The 18821-nt window shown below is 42.6% G+C and overlaps 1 protein-coding gene across 1 annotated transcript in view; it reads left to right on the forward strand.

The window, feature by feature from the left end:
• GPC3 (glypican 3) overlaps positions 1-18821 on the forward strand; it is a 490898-nt gene that overhangs the window by 340839 nt on the left and 131238 nt on the right. Inside the window, exon 5 of the mRNA XM_049873139.1 lies at positions 4590-4715. Within this exon, the coding sequence (XP_049729096.1) occupies positions 4590-4715 (126 nt within the window). The remainder of the gene's footprint in view (positions 1-4589; positions 4716-18821) is intronic.

Raw genomic sequence — 18821 nt, forward strand, 5'->3', positions numbered from 1 at the left:
GCAGTCATTCAAACAGAACAAGGTGATATTAAAAAAAAAAAAAAAAAGCTGATATTGCATGGTTTAAAATCAAGAAAGGTGTGTGTCAGGGTTGTATCATTTCAGCATACCTGTTCAATCTGTGTATGCTGAGCAGATAATCCGAGAAGCTGGACTATATGAAGAATGGGGCATCAGGATTGGAGGAAGACTTAATTAACAACCTATGTTATTCAGATGATACAACGTTGCTTGCTGAAAGTGAAGAGGACTTGAAGCACTTACTGATGAAGATCAAAGACCACAGCCTTCAGTATGAACTACACCTCAACGTAAAGAAAACAAAAATCCTCACAACTGGACCAATAAGCAACATCATGATAAACAGAGAAAAGATTGAGGTTGTCAAAGATTTTATTTTACTTGAATCCACAGTCAACACCCATGGAAGCAGTGGTCAAGAAATCAAAGGCTGTATCGCATTGAGCAAATCTGCTCCAACAGACCTCTTTGAAGTGTTGAAAAGGAAAAAAAGATGTCAACTTGAGGACTAAGGTGCACCTAACCCAAGCCGTGGTGTTTTCAATCGCCTCATATGCATGTGAAAGCTGAACAATGAATAAGGGAGACAGAAGAAAAGTTGACGCCTTTGAATTGTGGTATTGGTGAAGAATACTGAATATACCATGGACTGCCAAAAGAACAAACAAATCTGCCTTGGAAGAAGTACAACCAGAATGCTCCTTGGAAGCAAGGATGGCGAGACTGCGTCTTACATACTTTGGACATGTTGTCAGGAGGGATCAGTCACTGGAGAAGGACATCATGCTTGGCGGAGTACGGGGTCAGCAGAAAATAGGAAGACCCTCAACGATGTGGATTGACACGGTGGTTGCAACAATGAGCTCAAGCATAACAACAGTTGTAAGGATGCCTCAGGACCGGGCAGTGTTTCGTTCTGTTGTACATAGGGTTGCTATGAGTTGGAACCGACTCGACAGCATCTAACAACAACAAAAAGTGGAGGGGTTTTAATTACTTCACACATATAAATTTATCTGGAACTTAAAAAAATGTTAATGATCCTGCATACAGAAATTTATCTGTAATATATTATATATATATTACATATATACTGCATTTATATTCTACAGATTCATGATCATGGTAATATTGGCATCTTAGTCTAGATTCTCTAGAGGAGCAAAACCAGTGAGACATACATATATAGAGAGAAGGACAGGGATCGATTTATTTCAAGGAAATCGCTCATGCAATTGTGGGATCTGGCAAGTCCCCAGAGGTCAGGTGGCACACTGGAGACCTCTGCTGGTCCACAAGATTTTGAGGGCTGGCAAATAAAAAATTTGCAGGTAGGTTAGCAGGCCAGAGTCTTGTGCAGGCTTGTGTCTCAAGAACCAGAGGTCAGGTTACAAGAAGAGTGCAGGGTCAAGAGAGATGAAGCTTTGCCAGGACATCCATTTATGTACTGGAGTTAGGCCATACCCCCAAGGGAACTCTGCTTTTACTTGATTGGCTGATCGCATCAGATCACATCATAGAAAGTGATTACATTATATATTACATTATGGAAGAGCACCCAGTCCAGTATCTGCCAAATCACTGAGAATCGTAACCTAGCCACGTTGACAAGTAACATTAGCCATCACAATTGGTGATAGCTAACATCGTTGGGGGGGGGGCGGTTACTCTGTGCTAAGCACTTTAAATGCATTGTCTCATTTAATCATCACAGTAACCTTATACGACAGGTGCTCTCATTACCTTCATTTTGCACATATGAAAGCTGTGACGCAGAGAAGTTTCGACAGCTGTGTGAGTGGGAGAGCAGCTGACAGTTGAAATTCAAGTTGGTCAGACTCCAAAATCAATGCTCTTAGCTACTACTCATAACAGGTTTTGAGGGGCTTTTCTGAGCATTTCACCATTGTTGAAACATGGTGCTAAAAGAAACTGTGTTGTAAATTCAAAATAATGAATATAGAAGCAATTTTTTAAAAAGCACAATTACCTCTCACGCTCATCCAGGATGTCTTGTAGAGGTAATGAATACTCTATGAAGTGGAATGGCCTTTTATTCCCCCAAATTTATCTTGTTCAAGTTTCAAAGGTATTCCCCTGAATTCTAGTGTTTGATGATCCAGACTGTGTTCACCGTATTCACGCTCTTTGCGGTTTTCCAAGACTTTCATCCTAACTCTTCCAGGTCTTACCGTTCCATACCAAAGTGGGAGGTCTCCTGTTTTTTTGCAGCTCCTCATCCCCTTGACTTTTAGATCAACCCCCTCTGGATTTTCTCTAATTTTTCAATGATCTTTATGATAAGTCAAGAAAACTGCAGGAATTGGGAGGCTGGGAGAAATTCATGGTGTTGTTTGTACCTTCTAGAAAAACTTTTCGGTGGGTCCAGTTTTTCTTGCCATGTGCTGTGTCAGTGAGAGAGGGTTGGAAGGGGGAGGAGGCCTAAGGGAAACTATTTCATTACAGAGAAGAACATCTTTTGCTATAGACTAATGGCCATACTCCATTTCCTTCATGGGGTGGGGGGAACTACCCAGCCTCAGCCTTTAGTCTTGCAGTTTCCACTCTTGGGGACTGGATTATTACCTTGTAAAAACAGAGCATCTCTCCTATTTGCCCTTAATTGAACCCATTTTTTTCCACTGTGAGAAAGTATAATGTTGACTTTTATTTTCAGAGCTCTGTATTGAGCCTCTTCCATTTGGGGATTGACTGTACTCAGCCACCCAGGGGTAGGCTGAGAGAGGGGATATGGGCACAGCAGGAAGCAACTGTTGGGTGTCAGGAGTTGGGTATGTCCCCAAAACCCTTGTTGCAAGTCTCTCGTTGGTGCAAACAGTTTGCACTAGACTACTGACCTAAAAGTTGGCAGTTCGAATTCACCCATCCATGCTGCAGAAGAAAGGCCTGGCAGTCTGCTTCTATCAAGATGACAGCAAAAAAAAAAAAAAAAACCTATAGAGCAGTTCTACTCTGTAACACATGGGGTCACCATGAGTTGCAATTGACAAAACAGCAACATGTTTTAACCTTTCTTATGCTATTTTGTCTGTGATCCTGATTTGGTTTAGCCTTTGTGAAGTCCTGTTGAGTGTTGTAATAAGCCGTCTGTCTTTTTTAAAAATTAGTTGAAATGAATAGTTTTATCAGAATAAAGTGGAAAATAGCATTTGATGCAAAACAAAAAAAAAAGTTCTTTCTGCCAGCCTTCTTTTGGCTAGTTCTGGGTTCAGGGCTTTTACTTGTCATGAAATGAGATTCAGGCCTCCGGCTTTTCCAGAGGCCTGAATATCAGGTCAGTCCATTCTTAGCTTGTAGACGGTACTGCATAATTACTCCACTCCCTACAAATTCCCTGACCTTAGTAGAGACTTGGAGTAGACCTGGACGTGCAGAAAACTTTAACTCTCCTTCTACTGGAAGCTTTGCTTTTGAAAAGAAAGTGTATTTTATTTTTATGTACTTACCACTGAACATCTATGACATAGATACTTTAATATTTCTTTGGAAGTGTATCGACTTCTCTCCATTTTATGGTGTCTTATTTTATGTGCCCATGTACATGTGAAAGAAGATAAGCGGCCAGAAATTTGTGGGGTATTTTTATGTGTATATTTATACATTTGCATACATAATATGAATTTCTCTGTCTGTCTCTCTCACACACACACATATATACACACACGTAAACCTGTCAAGATATTGTTACTGCTGTTAGGTAGTGTTGAGTCGATTCCAACTCATAGCGACCCCATGTGACAGAATAGAACTGCCCCTTAGGGTTTTCTAGGCTGTAAATCTTTATGGGAGCAGATCGCCAGATCTTTCTCCTGGAGAGCCGCTGGGTGGGTTTGAACCACCAACCTTTCATTTAGCAGTCAAGCACTTGACCATTACGCTACCAGGGCTCCTTGTCTTGTCATACACAGCATAAAAACCAAAGCAAATAGGTAATAAAATATACTAGGATTCCCTCCACACTCCCTGTCCCCAACAGGAACCATAATATACAGACACATAACAAAGAAACCTTCCTCCTCGGGCAGATGGGAGTTTCCCTGACTATACAGTCAGAGAATTTCATAGAGCTTCTACTGCTCTAAGCACCCTGTGATTCTGATCTGCAGCCATTAGCCAGAGCCTATATGGAAAGGGGCCATCTCTAGGGTAATAGCATTGTAAATTACAATCAGTGCACTCAATTACACTGAGAAACCAAAAGATATGTAGCACTCCAGTGTGCCTTGTAATCAGCACCTTTGAGAACAGAGGTAACAGCCTTCTGAACAAAAAATGGAAGCTGAAAGTGTTCAAAAATGGATGTTGGAATGAAATCATCCTTCTAATAGGAACGGCACCTTATGTGGCAGGCAACTTTTTTCTAATATCATTCTATTGATTTTTTTTTAAACTAAATTGTGGCCTTGTAGCCAAGAATTGTCTTTAAAAATCATTTATTGCTCTAATCAGCTTGGCAAAGCCCTTCTGTCATGCTGATAAGGAAATGAAGTTTTTCTCATACTGGGTTTACTTGCCTCTTATGCGCAGATGTTTTGTTTTTCTTTCAGGGAACTAATTCAGAAGTTGAAATCTTTCATCAGCTTCTACAGTGCTTTGCCGGGCTACATTTGCAGCCATAGCCCCGTGGCCGAAAACAACACCCTTTGCTGGAATGGACAGGAACTCGTGGAGAGGTGATCTTTTTTGAAAGTTTAATGAAGCAGTACTTGAGGAATGCTCATCGTATGTTCATCTCAGGGTTGATTATGTCTTCTTTCTGCCCCTATTTAGTTTAACAAGAAAAAATGTAGAAAAAACATACATGTGAGCATATATGATGTACCAGATGCTGTCTATAGCTTATAAGCCCTCATAGAATTTACCATGTGTGTTCAGGGATGTTTTAAAAACTCTAAAGTATAAAACAACTCTTTTATTCTCTCTTTGGCTTCTTCCATCTCCTCATTATGTGGGCCTTTATTTATTTGAAATCGTAATCATACTAATAAACCAGTAAACCACACCCATTGCTGTTGAGTCGATTCTGACTCATAGCGACCCTATGGGACAGAGTAGAGCTCCCTCACGGGTTTTGAAGGCTGTAATTTTTTAAATCTTTCCAGAAGCAGACTGCCACATCTTTCTCCCGTGGAGTGGCTGGTGGGTTCGAACCACCGATCTTTTGGTTAGCAGCTGAGTTCTTACCCACTGTGCTACCAGGGCTCCCTTCAATCATACTAATAGCGATCATTTATTGAGAGTTAACTGTGTATCAAGGACTGTGCTAAGTGCTTTATATGTATTACCTTTTAATTTTTTTTAACAGCCTTCTGAAATGAGTAGCATTATTCTTCCCTATTTTATAGATGAAGATGGAGGAAAGAAGAAAGGGGAAGGCAGGGGAAGTAGTATTTCACTGAGCGATTTTACTGAAAAGTTTGATCATTTGAGTATTTATTAGTATAGCTATGCTAACAGTCTTCATCTGTGAAGAATTTGTTCAGCACTTGAAAGGGGATAATATATATTCATTTCCTCGTCAAATTTTTACTGAGTACTTGCTAGTGCCAGGCATGTTGAAGTGAACAGAACAGACAAAATTTCTTGTCCTCATTCTAATAGGGTAGTGGCACTCCTTCTAGTGCTTTGCACGTGTGAGGGCTAGTTTGCAGTTAAATAATTAAACCAGGAGGGTAGAATGCCAAGAAAACCACGCAGAGTTGATAGACATGCTTTAAAAGTGTTTGTACAAATGGTAGTGTGGTATAGAAGAGAATACAAAGGAGACTTGAAATGGCGCTCTGAAGGTTTCACTAATTAGTTACTTGACCTGGAGCAAGAGACTTAATCTCTCTTGGCCTTGGTTTTCCCATCTTAAAAAATGCGATAGTTGAATTAGAGTCCCTCCATATCTAATTGGCCGTGTTGTTTTGTCCTTATTCATTCATGCCTTTAACATCTTTGTTTTGAGATACTATGTACTTGGCACTAAGTCAGGTGCTAGGGATACAGGGATGAACAAGTCAGGCAAGTTACCTGCCTTGGGGACTTACATTCTAGCTGTACCCAATACCAGGACATAGGATAATTAATCATGGTGTTAAATGGAATGAATTTGCAATGTAATGTAATCCACAGAGAAAGGCTTTGGAGATGAACTTGGACTTACATTTTAGTTCTGCTACTTACTGTGTGACGTTGCGTGGGTCGTGTAACCTAGAAGGCCCCTAGGTCTTTCTCTGTCAGATAAGGGCGTCTCACAGGGCTGTTGTGACTATTAAACCACTTGCTGTAGAATCAATTCTAACTCCTGGCCACCCTACGCGTGTCAGAGTAGAAGTATGCTCTGTAGGGTTCTTTTTGTTTCGTTTTCTTACTGTGGTGAATATGTAACAGAACATTTTTCATTTCTACAATCTTCTCATGTACGGTTAGTGACATGAATTACGTTCATCCATCACCATCCATAGGGTTTTCAGTGACTGATTTTTCAGATGTAGCTCACCAGGCCTTTCTTCCAAGGCACCTCTGGCTAAACGCAAACCTCCAAGCTTCTATTTAGCAGCCAAGCACATTAAAAGAAGGAAGGGAAGAAAGGAAAGAAATTAAATATATTTGCAGACCAGAATAAGGGTAATGTAGTCCAGAAAAGAGCTCCTCCTTAGTAACCTCAGGTTGTAATTAACCTGTACTTGTATTACTGACCTAATGCAATGATGGCACTAGGGCATAGTGTCAAACTAGAGCTTTAAAAGTTGCTAATATACGTTTAATAATACGAAGTTCTTTAGCCCAAGGACATGTGTGCCCTCTACTTGTACTATTTATAAAGATTAGCTTTTTCTCCATATTTCAGCTATAGTTAAAACCTCTTTCCAGAGCTTTTCATTGAATTTCTCATTTAACTTGAAGTTTTAAGTAAAAGTTCTCACTTTATTTTGTCAAATGCATCGCAACCTTGCTATCTTTATAGGTCAGGTTTATGTTCCTTTGAAAGTATTTACTTTTAGCCAAGAAACGTTATGAAAATCAAGGATCCTGAAGGGAATGAGACTTATCAGTGGAGACCCTTGATCAAAAGGGAAACATTGATGCTGAAGAAAATATTAAGCAATATCCATGTCAGCTGGTTTATGAGAGTTGCTTATACCCCTTGAAGATGGATGCAGAGTCCCTGAGTGGTGCCAACAATTAACGCACTCAGCTGCTAGCTGAAAGGTTGGTTGTTCAAGTCCACCCAGAGGCACCTTTAGATGAAAGGCCCAACGATCTACTTTTGAAAAGTCAGCCATTGAAAACCTTGTGGAGCACAGCTCTACTCTGACATACAGGGGGTCACCATGAGTCAGAGCCAACTTTACAGTGGCTGGGTTTTTTTTTTTATGATCTGAAAAGAACAAGGGAGAATAGTTGATTGTGTTTTTAGAAGGCAACTATTTTATGAACACTGTATCTTTTGAGGATTCGGGAAAGAGGGGACAGATTTCTAGCACCAACAAGTCTTCCACTGGTTTACCTAGCAAAAGGAAAAGAACTTTAGAGTCTTCAATTTGATGGTAAAGGAAAATATTAAGAAAAAACCTGTATGTCAAAGTATACATATACTCAGACCCATACATACACCCCATTCTAGTCACATCAGGTCTGTGGTATGCAGCAGTTGCTATACATACCCACTATACCACTGCCGTCGAGGCGATTCCGACTCATAATGACCCTATAGGACAGAGTAGAACTGCACCATAGAGTTTCCAAGGAGCGCCTGGCGAATTCAAACTGCCAACCTCTTGGTTAGGAGCCGTAGCACTTAACCACTATGCCACCAGCTCTCTTCAATTCCTCTTGTGCTAAATTAGGTTGTTTATTATTTGTTGTTTGGTTTTGGTTTTGTTTTTAGGTTTATAGGGTGGCTTCTCTCCATAGAACTCAAGGCAATGTACATTCAACTTTAAATATGGAAGAGCCAATGAAAGCAGCAATGGGGAAGCAAATATGTAAGACAAAATGCAGAGCCAAGAGGAAGGGGGCACAGGAACAAAGTAAAGGACAGATAATGGAAATACTATTTGGTGGTGGTGAAGCCAGGTCCTAAAGTCACTTGATTTCAGAGCTTGCTTAAGCAGAAGCCAAAATCAAAACCTACTGAAGCCAAGGCTCCGTAGCTTTTGTTAGCAGGCCTTGTCATGATGATTTCAAGTACAGTCTTCAACCTCCTAGATCTTTCTTCTGTACCTAGTTCTTCCTTGCCCTCTGTATTAGTCAGGGTTTTCTGGAGAAATATAACCAAGAGACAAGTAGAGAGAGAGAGAGATTGATTTTTAAGGAATTAGCTCACGTAATTATGGGGGCTGGCAAATCTAAAATCCATAGGCCAGTCAGGCCGGAAACTCCAGCAGGATTTCTATTTTACTGTCTTTAGGCACAATTCTGTCTTCTCTGGGAAGCCTCTAATTTTGCTCTTAAGGCCTTCAACTGGTTAGATAAGGCCCACCCACATTATTGAGGGAAGTTTCATTTACTTAAAATCAACTGATTATAAATATTAATCACATCAGCAAATTACCTTCACAACAATGTCTAGACTAGTCTTTGACCAAACAACTGGGCACCAGAGCCTAGCCAGTTGACACATAAAATTAACCATTACATCCCCCAGCCTGCCAGAAGTGCTGCTTATGGAAGACTGGTAGGAAGGAGAGAGGGACAAATACAGCTTCAGATGCTATTTCATCACTGACCGTCTCCACTGTTCTTGGTGCCTCTCAGACATTTTTGGATTTCATTTCTACTTTAGTTTTCCTGGAAGCAGAAACATGATACTTCATACTTTCTAATTTGGGGAACTGCTGTGTTAGCCTGAGTGGATGCCCTAGAACAAAAATACTGAGGTGAAAGTTTGCTTGTTGGTATGGCAGTTTACATATTCTACCTTACCTTAGGTAAGTCAAGATCATTCATGAAAAGGTGTTGATGAGAAAATGGGGTATGTAGAAAATGACTTAATTTGGTATATTATAGTGCTAAATTATCATGAAATATTTATGGCAGCTAAGGATTTTTTTTTAACCCTGTTACGGCAAGACAGATAAATTTGGGGAGTACTTCCATATAATAATCTGTGTAAGGGTTTAGACTGGCATATTTTCATCATAGATTTATCTTGAAAGTAGTCTTTAGTGACAGCTATTTGTCAGGACCTACTGGCAGTACAGTGACATTTATCCTTTAAGATTATGGTGTCACATACAGTAGCTTTACCTTCAGAATTGAGTGAGAAAAACACCACTTATCCCAATGACTGACAGCTTAATATGGTGTGCCACATTTGAGATGGGCTGTACTTGGTCGACTGCCATGTCTGAAGAAGCAGAAGGAGACATTTTCATGGCTCAGCATTGATAGGTCTGTAAGAGACCACCTGTTGAAGGCTTGGAGGGCTCAGTGTTTTAAGCAGATAGTGTCCTCTTAGTACCTATGTCCTCCCGCTCCTCCCCCCACCAGCTAATTTGGATCATATCATTATATTTAAAGCCACCAAGGCAGGTCCCAGCATACCATGCCAAGAAAAAACAACAACACTTGCCATCACTGAGTTGGCCCCATATGTGTCAGAGCTGAACTGTCTCCACAGGATTTTCAATGGCAGATTTTTCAGAAGTATATCTCTGGGTCCTTCTTCCAAGGCACCTCTGGGTGCACCACAACTACCAACCTTTCAGTTAGCAGCTGAGCATATTAACCACCCACACCACTCAGGGACTCCAGCGTACCCATATCCTCAACGAATACATATCACCTCAGAGCTTCCTGTTTGAAATGTGATTCCGATGGTGCGGTAAGGCCCCTGTCCTCTTAACCATCATGGCTCCATGCACCAGAGCTCTTGTACTCTACCCTGAAAGACTTAGGAGATGGGATCATGAAGGAATATAACTGCCTTTGAAGAAATAATTTTCATTGACGTACTAGCACTTCCATGCCTTCAAAGAATTATTGCTTCCTTCACAGCAGGCACTTTGGGAGGTCCTAGACTGATTTCACTGATGTTGCTGGTGCTCAAATCATTTTCCTACATCTTCTGACCAGTCCTTGCAGTCTGCAGATATCAGTGGTGCAGTCTGAGGATATAGTGTGAAGACCCTGAGAAGTTAAGAAGGATGAGCCAGGTGGTTGTTGCATGTTAGGAAGAGTGCAGTCTGTAGAGTTAGACAGATGGAACTTCACATCTTGGCTCAGATATGTACTGTGTGGTTTGCTCAAGTTATTTAACTTCAAACTCTGTTACCTCATTTGTAAGATGGGGATAGTGATACCTACTATTCAGTGCTCTTGTGAAGATTAGTTCTGGCACATAGGCACTGAAGAAACGATAGCTGCTGCTGTTGTTGTTGTCACTGTTATCATCATCAAAGTGTGGTTGAGCAGGCCTGGTGAGTGTTCAAAGCAAGGCTGAAGAGGTATAAGTCAGTCTTCTTCCTGTGAAGGTAAAGTGAATTTTTTGAAATACCTAGAAGTCATTTGTAACTAAATGAATGGGGTGGCTAATCAAGAAGAGCCATACCGTTTGGGGTCCATTTGGGGGTAAGAGGATGAAATAAAGGGGCTGTTTATTTATTGTAACACTTAAACTGCCTTTAAATGGGCTTGCCAAAGAGGAGTTCCAGAAATATTTGGAGTAATGTCAGCATCATTGATGGACATAACACTGTTTTAGCAGTATACACTCTGGTACATGTTTACAGTTTTGAAATCTGCTATTACCTTGTGTTCTCCCCTCTGAGAGCATGTAAGTTAGGTGGAGAATTGATTGAGACAAGGCTTCTGGGCATAATAAGTTTCCTGGCCTTTCCCTGATAAGACAAATGGAGTTCCTGGGTGGTACAAATGGTGAAAGTGCTTGGCTGCTAACCAAAATGTTGGTGGTTTGAGTCTACCCAGAGGCACCTTGGGAGAATGGCCTGGTGATTTACTGAAAAATCAGCCGTTGAAAAACCTACGGAGTGCAGCTCTACTCTGACACACATGAAACGTTTAGTCCAGTCACTCTACCACAGAAAGATTGTTTCTGGTGGTGAGTCACTGAGCATGAAAGAAAATGATTTCTTGGGACTCGGAGTATGAAGGCTATGGAGAAGGTATGTTAGGGCAGCCTCTTCCTCTTAGATTGTCTCTGACTCCTTTGTGGTTGTGGTAGTTTTCCTACTTCTCTACCAAAACCAAACCCATTGCCATCAAGTCGATTCTGACTCATGGCAACTCTATAGGACAGGGTAGAACTGCCCCATAGGGTTTCCAAGGAGCACCTTACCTTTTTGGTTAGCAGCCGTAGCATGCCGTAGCTCTTGACCACTACACCACCAGTGCTCCTTTATCCTCCTCAGACCCCAAGAAATGGCTGGCTTAAGCCACTTCTTCACTGCCACTGGCCCCAATCCTTCCCCTAGAGTAGGATCTTTCAGGAGCATCTTTGAAAGAATTTCAGTTCTCCAGTTTTGTTTTTTGTTTTTGTTTTGTTTTGTTTTGTCTTTTCCTTCTATACTTAAGCAAATGCAAAATATTGAGTTTTTCTGGTGATTTTTACTGATGAAAAATACAGCCAAACAGTTGAGGGTTAACTAAAAGCAATCCTAAGGCAGCTTACCAGAGCACTTAATTAAGCACATAACTTTAGAATCAGCAAGGGTTTGAACTTCTGAGCCCCAGTTTCCACATCTGTAAGTTAAGAAGTGTTCTACCTTAACAAATTGTTAAGAGGATTCAGAAAGATTTTGAAATGTAGAGGATAGCACCTGGAACACAGTAGGCACTGAAGAAATGGTAGTTATTCTTGCTATTGTTGCTGCTATTCAAGAAACCCATAAAAACAGCTCTGGCAGAGGAAGCTAGGCCTAATTTTGGCTCCCTTCAATGATCCATTTCTTAACTTTGCAAGAAGATAGCCCCACCTATGCCCTCAAATTTTTAGCTTATTTCCTCTCCCTTGGGCAATAACATCAAAATCCTCATCCTTGGTCCTGGTTGGTACAAATAGTAGGCATTTGGGCCCACTGGTGCTCAAGTGTGAGTTATTTGCATCTAAAACTATGCAGCAGACTGGTCTTCTCACTTTCCATATCTTGTTTGATAGCAAAGCCATTTTACACAGTTCTTCATAGGACTTCTTCACAGTGATTAACCCTGGTAATCTTTCTATATAACTTACATTAGAAACCAGGATGAGGCTGGTTGCAGGCCAAATCTGGCCCAAGGCCGTAAAGTCCTTTCCGTCACCCTTGGGTTAACCTTTGTGGAAAAGGAGCAAGGTCATTAAAATTAGTTGTGTTTTTCCAATTTCTCAAGCCAGTGAATTTTATTCTGTTACATGAGTATGGCTTTGATCCTTGGGTTTGTCTCCTTTATAATGAAGTTTCACTTCTCTGTGAAAGACACTGTATTCTGACTTGTAGCTCCGGTGTCACAGAAACTTCCTACTTTTTGCCCCCTCATATTTTAGTGAGCCCTTCAGTAACCCATGAATGGATCTTAAAAACCGCCCAAACGTACACTTCCATGGTTTGATCCACTCATTTGCTCATGTTGTCTTCCTTTTCCTTGCTTCTGGGCACAGCTTCAGGCCCAGAGCTAGAATGAGTCTGTTCAACAGGAGCCACAGTGAGGTGTTCTCAGATGAGGTTGGGGATACACCAGTTTTGGGGTGGAGGGAGGTCTAGAGGGCTGTGCTATGTAAGAACTCATGCTGAAAAGCTTATCTCCAAATACTATTAGGGAAGGTAGAGAAAAGGACCATCCTAGAAGGGACCAGAAGAAGAGCTATTTGTCTGACTTACCCCAACCCCTACTTATCTTTAATTCAGTGTCATCTCTTCTGAGGAGCCTGAATGTTCCTGACCCATGCCTTAGTCTGGGTTAAGAACCCTCGGGACTGCAGGCTTCCCTCTAGAGTACCCCCCAGTTACCCTATATTGAGAGCTTTTACATATCTGTCTCTAATCTTCCATTAGCTCCTTGAAGACAAGTACTCTGTCTCCTACCTAATATCCTCATTGCTTAGTTGTGCCTGGCATGGTGTAGACTCTCCATATACGTATACTGGATTGAACGGATGAGCCAACAAGCATCCTTGAGGGTAAGAGACCCGAGTACCAGACCTAGCTTCCCCCACAGTATCACTGTGTGACTTTGGGCAGGTTACCGAAACCATCTGTGTTTTATTTTTTCCTTCTGTAAAATGGTGAAATTAACTCCTCCCTTGCCTACCACATAAGGTCACCGTGAACCTCTAATAAGAAAATGTGTGTGGAATATCTTTGAAATTTATAAAGCAACCTCCATTTATTAGGTCGCTATGAGTCGGAATCGACTCGATGGCACTGGTTTTTTTTTTAATGTAGAAGAATAGGCTAGATATGGGGGCAACATCTCCCCTGAATACACTGGCTAATCAGCACAGCATTACTGGGCTTCTTGTACCAACACAGGTGCTTTAGCAGCTTCCGCAGGGTCTCTCTCTCTGCATCTCTCCAGAAATATTTATTTGTTTATTTTCCTTTAAGCAAATCCGTCTATCCCCACAAATTCTATTTTTAAACAAGTTGGCCCATGGTGCTAAATAAACCAGTAGGTCCTGGATAAGGAAATAATTTGAGAGATTGGGAGCATCATTTTAAATTAATGAAAAGTCTCAGTGACAGACCATTTTAAAGTAAATGCAGTATATTACTTTCAAGTACATATACTAACGAAAGTGCTGAGAATAGAACTTGGAGAAAGATAGCATGTGTCAAAGAATAAAATCAAACAAATAAGACTCATTGGTAATGAGGCTGTTGCCTTGTGAATGTCCTGCTAAAGACTGTCATCCTCAAATTGGCTAGTGTTCCCCTGGTGAAACCCATTGATTTAAGGAACTCTTGTTTTTTTCTTCATATACATGAAGAAAGTTCCATTAAAAATCCTGATACATGGTTCTGGATAACCCAGCTTTTCCGAATCCCAGTGGATGGCATCTAGCAGCAGTGCTAAATGATAAATTATCACCCCCAAATTTAAAAGCACCCTCTGGGTCCCAGAGTGATCGACTCGTCCCAGTTTACCTGGGGTGTTCCCAGTGTTAGCACAGAAGGCCCAGAGTCCCAGGAAACCCCTCAGGCCTAGGAAAACAAGGATGGTTGATAATCTCATTGAGACCTATGCATCGAAACCAGTAACCAGTTGCCATCGAGTCAGTGCCGACTCATGGTGACCCCATGTGTGTCAGAGTAGAATTGTGCTCCCTGGGGTTTTCGATGGCTGAGTTTTCAGAAGTAGATCACCAGGCCTTTCTTCGGAGGTGCCTCTGGGTGGATTTGAACCTCCAAACTTTAGGTTAGCAGCAAAGTGCAGTAACCATTTGTGCCACCCAGGCACTCCTACCTATGCGTCTGTTGTTGTTGTGTGCCACTTGAGTCAATTCTGGCTCATAGCAGCCCTATAGGACAGAGCAGAACTGCCCCATAGGGTTTCCAAGGCTATAATCTTTATGGGAACAGATAGCCAGATCTTTTCTCCCATGGAGGTGCTGATGGGTTCAAACTGCCAACCTTTTGGTTAGCAGCCAAGCGCTTAACCACTGCATCCCCTTACCTAATGCAAGTAACAGCTACCAAATATGGAGAAAAGATGCAGCTGTGGAAGGGTTTCAGTTGGCAGAATGGAAGGGAGCTGGGAAGCTGCAGCTTACCCATTCCATTGGTTATTCCAGCTTCACTTTCTAACTTCTCTTACCTATTGCTCCCTGAAGTATTCTCATCGCCTCTCTACTCCCTTTGTCCCCGCTCCTAGATCCCATCTAAGGTTGCATTGAAACTCCCAGTGCTTTAGAAAGCAGGACTGAAACAGAGAGGGTTAATGATGAAACTATGTAACCCTTCCATGGTGCTTACCACGGGTCAGGCATGGTGCTAGTTACTTTGTGTGCATTAACTAGAGTCATTCTCACAACAGCCATATGAGGTGGACATTATTAGCCCCATTGTACTGATGCGGTTGAATAAATTACCAAAGGCCACAGCCCTAGTAAGTGAGGGAGCTGGAATGCCAGCCCAGCCAGGACACGCCCTTAACCACTGCCCTGCACTGCCTGGCAAATGCCTGGCTTCTCTCCCTTCATGGGTTTAGAGCCCTCCTACCTGCTTCCTGTTCTTGACAGAAACCCTGGCCTAAGCTCACTTTACCCCCCGATCCAGCACACCTGGGATGGGTGTTCTGTCCAGCTTTTCTCTGACCTGTTGCCAAGGTCTTCCCAAATCCTGTCTTTTCTTTGATTTCCTCCTCTGTCCAGGCCCACTTAGAGTGGCAGGCCCTTTCCCACCTTTTACCATGCTTCTCTGATCTCATTTCTTCTCAAGGCTGTAAGGTAGCATGCCCAGGGAGAAGGAGCTCCTCCCCTTAGAGTGCCTCCAACCCTTTGCTAGGAAATGACCTTTACCCTAGTGTGACACTAGCCCTCTACACAAAATCCTGTACATGCAAGGCTCTTATAACCAAAGCTCTTACCTGCTCATCCCCTGTGCAGCTTGAGAGCCCAGGCAAGAAGAGATCCTATAGCCCTGGGCTGGGAGTCCACCCTGGGTCCTAGCTCTACATGACCTTGGACAAGTCACTGCCCTTCAGCCATTTCTTTCATTTATAAAATAAAGGAGCTGAACAAAGTGCTCTCTAAAGTTCTTTCCAGCTCTAACAGAACATGCGATCTTATGACAAGGATTTTTTTTTTTAGGGGGGATCTGAAAGGAGGAGGAATGTCATAAAGCCACCTTGATGACTTTGAATTTCCAGTTCTTTCCCTGATAGTTTCCCAAATAGACCAAGTGAAAGTGATTTCAGAAGGAGCCCCTGGCTGTATTCATTCTCATTAGGACAGCAGTGAGCTCTTCATTTGACTCCTCCAGGTCTCTTTGGGCCTACTGGGTAGCATATAGGTTGGCCATTAGAGATGTTGTCAGAGTTGTTCTCTGTTTCTGCTGTTGGAGAGTTTGGGGTGAGAGTCACATAATTAAACCTTAAAAGAAATGTCTCTCCCCAGCACCACATAACCCCAATGGGGCTTCTGAACAAACAACATGGAATTCAGTGTCTAGTGCTCCAAATACTGTTTGACACCACAACCCAGAAAGAAAATTAGAAGCCCTTGAACCACAGAGCTATATCAGTGAGGAGAGAGATACATCTAGAGAAGTGCCAAGGGCTGAAGGTCAGGTAAGAGCAGAGGAATACAAAGTGGCTGAGAAAATCAGAGCCAGGGAGACAATTTTCACTCTTTCCAAGACCCTCCAGGCTGGAGAGCTTGGGTAATTTTTGACCTAGTTGTCCTTCTGCGCATGGCTGTGGACTTCTATTAAGTATTTATGTAGCAGTTTAGATTTTACCAAGTGCTTTACAATCACTTTTATTTGGCTTAGTAAAGTTTTCCTGGAACCCCATCCACTTTATGATCAGGAGAGTCATTTCATGTTTGCCATGCATACAGCCTCACACAATCGGCCGCTTGTTCTGGAAGGAGTGCAGGTGCAAAGAGGCAAGTAGCTGAGGGCACCTGCAGCTTCTGGGGCAGTTACAGTGGGGGTGGTTTACACTTCGGTTCACCTTTCCTTCCCTTCCTTTGTCTGTAGTTTCATTTTATTGCTGGCAACTAGAAAGTGGCAGTGCCAGACTTGGGCCTGTGGAGGGCAGAGCTATTCTGAATTAGTTATGTTTTCCTAAATTCTCAAGCCATTGAGTTAACCCCTGGGCAATGGTAGACTACTTCCTGTGAGCTAGTGTCTGTGTTAGCTACTCTGCCCATGGCTACCATTGTCACTGCCTTCCACCAGGCAAAGACGTGGCTCAGCTTGTTTCCTTTTGTTGCCTCAGAGTTCTGACTTCAGCCTTGATTCATGGGTTCTGGAAATGACTTAAAAGATGACAGAAGCAGCAGTTCCATTTTCTGCAGACAAGACCTTCCAGTGTTCTTGGACAAGTCTTATAAGAAGCTACCTTCCTCTCACTAGGCCCTGCCCCCTCCCCTCAGCCACCACAGCCCTCGATCCCAGCACTCCGGGTATTGTGACACAGGGCGTCATCTCAGTAGATGGGTCATGAAGTAGTAGAGCTACACATTCTCAGCCACAGGTGTGCAGTGGGAATCCAACACAGTAACCAGTGAAATGTTCTGTTTTCTGAGGCCCACGTTTGCCAAAGCCAAAACCAGGATCCAGTCCATGAATTCCAAACTGGGGACAGTGAGCCAGGACACTGGAAAATTCAGGACCTCAAACTGCTAGGGTTTGTAGCTATGTAGGTGCTTGACAGGAATTTCGAACAGGCAGCATTTGTTCCCTGCTGGCCCTGTCACTGATGGAACACAGAAAATCCTTACTCAGACCCAAGAAAGACTGAGAGCCTGGAGACTTCACTTCCAAATTTGAGACTCTCCAGGTCATTGCCTTGAGCTATAGTACATGTAACAGGTATGTCAGGAGATTTCTGTTCACAACACTAAAATCTTATTAATTCAGAACTAGAAGTGGGCTGAAGTTTACGCTGTGAGAAAAGAATTTGTAAAGTAAGTTGATATTGCTAGCAAGTTTATGTCTTGGGTGGGCTCAGGGTAGGAGCTCAGTGATTAGGTGGTGCAGAAGGGGCAGAAGCCTTGAAGGAGTGGGGCTTGGACTGGCTGTCCTGAATGGGAGGTGTCCCACCACCTGAATGATGGCATTCAATGGGCATAGGGAAGGAACTCTGGCATTCTCTAGGTGAGCGTTGCTTTCTAAAGTGGTCCGATCTGGTGGATAGGTCATAGCAGGTTTCACAAGCAGAGGGCAGATTAAAAGTCCAGTGTGAGTCAGATCCTCAGTCAGTGGCTGTGGATTTGGGGCACAGGCTGACAGAGGCTGAGCAGAGTAGGTCAGAGACTCTGCCACATAAGCTGAGGTTTGGGTGAGGACTTCAGTCTCAGTTCAGTTCAGCAGACATTTATTGACTGCCTACTGTGTGCCAGGAGCCCTGGTGGTACAGTAGTAAAGAGCTATGGCTGCTAACCAAAAGGTCAGCCGTTCAAATCCACCAGGCACTCCTTGGAAACCTTATGGGGCAGTTCTACCCTGTCCTACGTGGTTGCTATGAGTTGGAATCAACTAGATGGCATTGGGTTTGGTTTGGCTTTTTTTTTTTTTTTTTTTTACTGTGTGCCAGGCACTGTGTGAGGTGGTAGACCCCAGAAATGAATACAAATGAGGAAACCAGGACATAGCGCAGGTCACTAGCCCAGGGAGACATGTCATGGCTTGACACATGGGGCTCATTCCCAAACATGAAATACTGGCTTAAAGGAGCAAGACTCATTCCGGAGCCTGAGGAGTGACAGGTCAGCCTGCTGAGCTATCACCTTCCTGCCCTTGTCACCATTGGCAAAGACTCTGGAGAGGCCTAATCCTGCAGGGTGCCAGTTTTGAGACTGCGAGTGAAATGATTGGAGCTCACAGAAGAGGAGCTGACAGCAAAGTGGTGGCAGAAATGCTGGACTTCGAACAGGGTTCTGATTCACACCCCTGCTAATAATTGCCATTTCTAACAAGCTCCCTACTGAGAATTTGCATGTCCACCTCAGATATACTGAATCGGAATCTACACTTTAACAAGATCTCCAGGTGATTCTTAAGTATAACTTTCTAGAAACTTGTTGAAAATGCAAATTCTCAGTAGGGGTTTGAACCAGAATGAACAGGTTTGTTCATTTCCGCAGCTCCCCTTCTCATGCTCTCTAGCAGTTCATTAAATAAGGT

The sequence above is a fragment of the Elephas maximus genome, chromosome X, assembly GCF_024166365.1.
Source record: "Elephas maximus indicus isolate mEleMax1 chromosome X, mEleMax1 primary haplotype, whole genome shotgun sequence".
NCBI classification, from domain to species: domain Eukaryota; kingdom Metazoa; phylum Chordata; class Mammalia; order Proboscidea; family Elephantidae; genus Elephas; species Elephas maximus.